Source organism: Pinus tabuliformis, chromosome 4_2 (assembly GCF_031772625.1).
Source record: "Pinus tabuliformis cultivar Carrire ecotype Pingquan chromosome 4_2, CPIR1, whole genome shotgun sequence".
Classification (NCBI taxonomy): domain Eukaryota; kingdom Viridiplantae; phylum Streptophyta; class Pinopsida; order Pinales; family Pinaceae; genus Pinus; species Pinus tabuliformis.
The window spans coordinates 1162264303-1162269063 of NC_142304.1; the positions used below are offsets into that span (position 1 = coordinate 1162264303).

The following is a 4761-nucleotide window of genomic DNA, read 5'->3' on the forward strand; positions in this document are numbered from 1 at the left end:
TCCCACTATCGCTGCCGTTTCTTCCCTCCTCTCCCCCCACTCTCCTGCCACTTCACTGCCTCGAAACTCCCGCAGGCATGCAGGATGCCACCATGTCCATTTGATCTATGATGAGGGCAGTAGGTGGCCGTCCTGGCCGTCCTCTCCCCTGCGTTGTCCTCTTGTTCGTACTCTCCCCTTTCATCACCCCGATCAGGGGCCATCTGTAACTACTATCTTGAGGTCGTGTCTTCATGGTAATCTTGGGCAAGGATTGCTTTGAGGGGCTCTAATCTGGGCTCCTCAAGTTGGGGTGGCCAAATACTATCCAGCTTGCCACCTTGTTCATTACTTCCCCAATTAGCTAGGAAATCAGCTGCTCTGTTGCCTTCCCTTCTTACATGATTTATGATCATATATTCAAATCGCTTTATAATGGCTTCCAAATCTTGGACCAGGCTAGCCGTCCTCCAGCTTTTCGCAACTTTGTCCCAAGTCTTACCGTTATTAAGTTTCCTTATCATGTCAATAACCAGTTGGGAGTCACCTTCTACTTCCAAGTTGTTGTATCCATTTCTTATTGTTGTTCTTAATCCTTGATAAACTGCCATAAGCTCAGCTTCATTATTGCTCATGATACCACCATGGTCTGAGTATACCCATCTTGTTCTGCCTTGGTCATCCCCGAAGATGCCTCCGAGCCTCGCCGGCCTCGGGTTGCCTTTGGAGGCTCCATCAAAATTCAGTTTGATGAAACCATCAGAAGGGTGAGAGAAATGGGTAGGGCTAATGTTGTTTGTGTCAGTGGGTTTCCGCATCTGAGGAGCTACCATTCCTTGATCTAAATTTAGCTTGTTCAGAATCTGTTCTTCCTCAGGTGTCGTTTTCCAATCCTCTTGACTCCAAGCTTCCACTAGAATGGTTTCTCTTATATGACTCAGGGTTATTTTCCAGACCTGCTCTAGAGGCAGCTCTTTGTTTTGAAAGATTCTCCAGTTTCTTTCTTTCCATATCATCCACATGTTCATGCCTACCGTTAGAATCCAAGCCCTTCTAACCACTGGGCTCGTGAATTGACCGTGCCCCTATTGTTTGATTGTTTCTTTGATGTTATGAGGATCTCTATTTGTCCTTCCAAAGAGTCTCCTAATTTCTTCCCATTGCTGTTGGGCAAAAAGACAGGAATTCAAAAGGTGTTCCGGCGTTTCTTGATCCTGTTTACAAAGACAACATCTGGGGGGACCCTGAATTCCACGTTTTTGAAGTTGATCCCATGTCAGAATGTGACCTTTACAAACAAGCCATAGGAAGTGAGTCACTTTTGGCCACCAATTTCCTTGCCATATTTGTTTCCATAGGGGTGTCAGGGCATCTTGTTCCTGCTGCGTGATGAGATTGTAGGCTTCTTTGATCGTGAAGGTTCCCTTCGTTGAATGACCCCATCTCAGTATGTCTGGACCTGTTCTGATAGCTATTTTCCTTGTCTTCATTTCTTTTATATATAACTCTCTTTGTTCTGTATCAATATTCCTATCCCATTCATCCGGATTTTTCCAAGTTCTCCAAGACTCCTCTTGGCGATCTTCATTCCAGAACTCTCTAACATAGTTCAAACCTTCCTCTTTTGCCTTCTGGCATGTGTTTCTTAGTCCTTGAACATCATTTAGTTTCTCCCTTTTTTGCCTAGCTTCTTCCCAGAATATGGCTGTATTTCCGTTCTGAATTTCCCAGAAGGCATGCTTGGATATTATGTCTCTGTTTTGACTGGCCAGGTTCCATATTGTAGAGCCTTTTGGGATTTCCTCAAGTCTTAAGATTTCTTCTGTTGTTGCTGGCATGTTATATTTTTTCGTCCAGATTCTTTTCCATAGGTCTCCTCCTCCCATCATCCATCTCCACCAGAGCTTAGCCCCCATTACTTGGTTCAAAGTATATGGATCTCTCAAGCCCAATCCCCCTTCATCTTTACTCTTAACCAGGCCCTTCCAGGATATCAATGCCCATTTCTTTTGTTGCTTCGGTCCTCCCCAGAGGAATTTTTTGAAGATCTCCACCATTTTGGCGCATGCACCTTTGGGGGCAGCCGTTGCCAAGAGTTGGTAGATTGGAATCGCTTGTAAGACCGCTTTGACCAGTACTACTCTTCCTGCTATATTCAGGGTTCTGAAGGACCAATTAGCCAATCTGCTAGTGAGTTTCTCAATGGTTTGTTGCCAATTCACCATCTTTAGAGGATTCAGGGCTAACGGGGTGCCAAGATATTTTGTGGGAAAATCGCCCGAACAGAAACCCAATAATCTTGTCAAATATGTTTTGACATTTCCGGTAGTGTTGAAGAAGTATGTGCATGATTTCTCCTTGTTGATTTGAGTACCAGATGCTTCCATGAAGAGGTCTAGGATCCCTTTTATTCTTTTTACTTCTCTAAGAGACACTGCGCAAAACAACATGATATCATCCACAAATTGCTGATGTGTGATCGGAAGGTTATTACCCCATATCTGGAGCCCTTTGATTTTCCTTTCCGCAATTCTTTTTTGATATATCTTCCCAGCCCTTCCGCCACAATGATGAACAGGAAGGGGGACAGAGGGTCCCCCTGCCTCAGTCCTCTAGAGGCATTGAAGGTTGTAGATGGCGTCCCGTTCAGAAGAATGGAGAAATTTGGGGTGGAGATCATATCGGAGACCCAATCTATCCATCTATTGCAAAAACCGAAGGCCGCTAGTACCGATTTAAGGTATGCCCAATTCAGACGATCGTAAGCCTTAGAGAGGTCCAATTTGATCATCATTCCAGCTTCTTTTTTGGATTTCAAAGAATGCACTTGTTATAGCTTTGATACCACTTGTTATAGCTCCGATACCACTTGTTATAGGTCTAACCCAGAAATATATGACAATGGAAATAACTCAATAAATAACAAGATCTGAATATATAATAGAAATGCTTCTTTATTAATATCAAACCCTTAAGGTAGGGCAACACCATACATTCACTCCTTAAGGAAGGAGAACACTCCAGAAACCATATGCATGTTCATACAATAATCCTTGATATCTCTCCATGTGGAGTCTCTAGCCTCTATATAGGCCTCAAACATACAATACCATGGGTCATTACCATGGTTCCCTCATACCATCGAACTAATACCATGGGCCCATTACATTATTACTAACTACTTGTGGTCCCTTACATGATACGGGTTAACCACCTTATTTATTACTATGGCCCATCCCATTATTACATTATTCCCTTGGGTAACTCCCTTTGTACCCCATATTATCCCCCCTAGGTATATAAAATTCCACCCCCCTTAACATGTTTCGTCCCTGAAACATGGGAAGAACATAAATAATAAGATATACTCAAAGAGTAGTCCACTGGTACCATGCACTTGCATCTAGCCATCCAAGAGAAAGGTGAACCCTCGATCTCGCTGGTGCCTCGCTCGCTTGAGATGGAAGTTGACCGTGGTAGCTCTTCTGTGTTGATGTGTAGTAGGTGGATCTTCCTCCTCTCTATTTGTCCTGCGGGGGTTGTTGTCCTTATGGCTAATTGGTTGCCATCTTGTTGGTTGTTGTCTTGCGGGGTGATGATATGTTGGTGTCTTTTTCTTTAATTCACCCTTTACTGGAGCTTGAATGTTGTCTGGTGCATGTTGTGGTGCTTGCTGTGGTGTCTTATCTTCTAATATTACTTCAACCACTGTGCCCTCATCTGATGTATCAACACCTGTAACCTTTTCTGCTTCAACCTCTGTTTGTGTTTGATTGTCGATCATCACTGGCTCATCATCTGATATGTCAGTCCCTGGAACATCTTCTGCCTCAGCCTCCATGTACTCTACCTGTTTATTGATGGAAATATCCTGTAATGTAATTTTCTTCTTTTTATACCATAGCTTCAGAAATTTTTTCTGCACATTAATATTGATATTACCCACAGATTCCATCCAAGGATATCCCAAAACAACATCCATATTATCCATCTCTGAAGTATAAAAATCACCATGCAACACATACTTATCCATAGAAAGCTTCAAATCCTTATAAACTTGAACATCCTCAACATAAACCTGTGTTTTTTCAACGTGTTTGGCTGGAACTTGCAATTTTTTTGCCAAATTAGCATTGATAAAATTATGCTTGCAGCTAGGATTTATAGACACAACGATCTTCTCCTTGTGAATCAATCCATGAACCTGCAATAAAGAGATACTAGCAGAAAATAACCCTTTAGGTTTCTTGGTTTCCTTCTTTCCTGTAAAAATAAAATCTGTCTGTGTGAGCTTAGATTTACGGTCAAAGTGGTCACAAATAGATTTTGCGAACATCTCCAAGTAGTTGCCCTTGGATGGCATTTTTGATGACACTGCCACCATTGACATCTTTCATGGTCCAAGTACATTTTTCCCACACTCAGTTGAGTCTTATCATCCATGATGTAATTCAATCTAAAATATTTCTCCATTTGCGCTAGCCATCTAGTTGCATGAGAGCCATCAAATTTATACATGTTCCTCTGATCTAGGCCACCATCACAAAAAATTTTGGTGAAAATTTGAAATGGCCACAATTCCGTCAATATTGCTCAGAATCCCTATTGTGACCTATTTTTGGAAATGGAACAACCATTCTGGATCTGCCCATGTGATAGAAATCCTGATCCAAGAACTTGAATTTCAGATCTGCGCTGCAACTCTCCCGCCGTCACCAAAATTTATGAAAAAAGAGCTGATTTTAAATCAACGATATCTCCCTCATCCGGACTCTGATTCGA

General features: G+C 42.3%; 1 protein-coding gene across 1 annotated transcript; it reads right to left on the reverse strand.

The window, feature by feature from the left end:
* Nucleotides 1-212: 212 nt before the first annotated feature.
* Nucleotides 213-614, reverse strand: LOC149173797 (uncharacterized). The gene has a single exon (XM_089426829.1). The coding sequence runs from the start codon at nt 612-614 to the stop codon at nt 213-215; it is 402 nt and encodes a 133-aa protein (XP_089282955.1).
* Nucleotides 615-4761: the final 4147 nt, after the last annotated feature.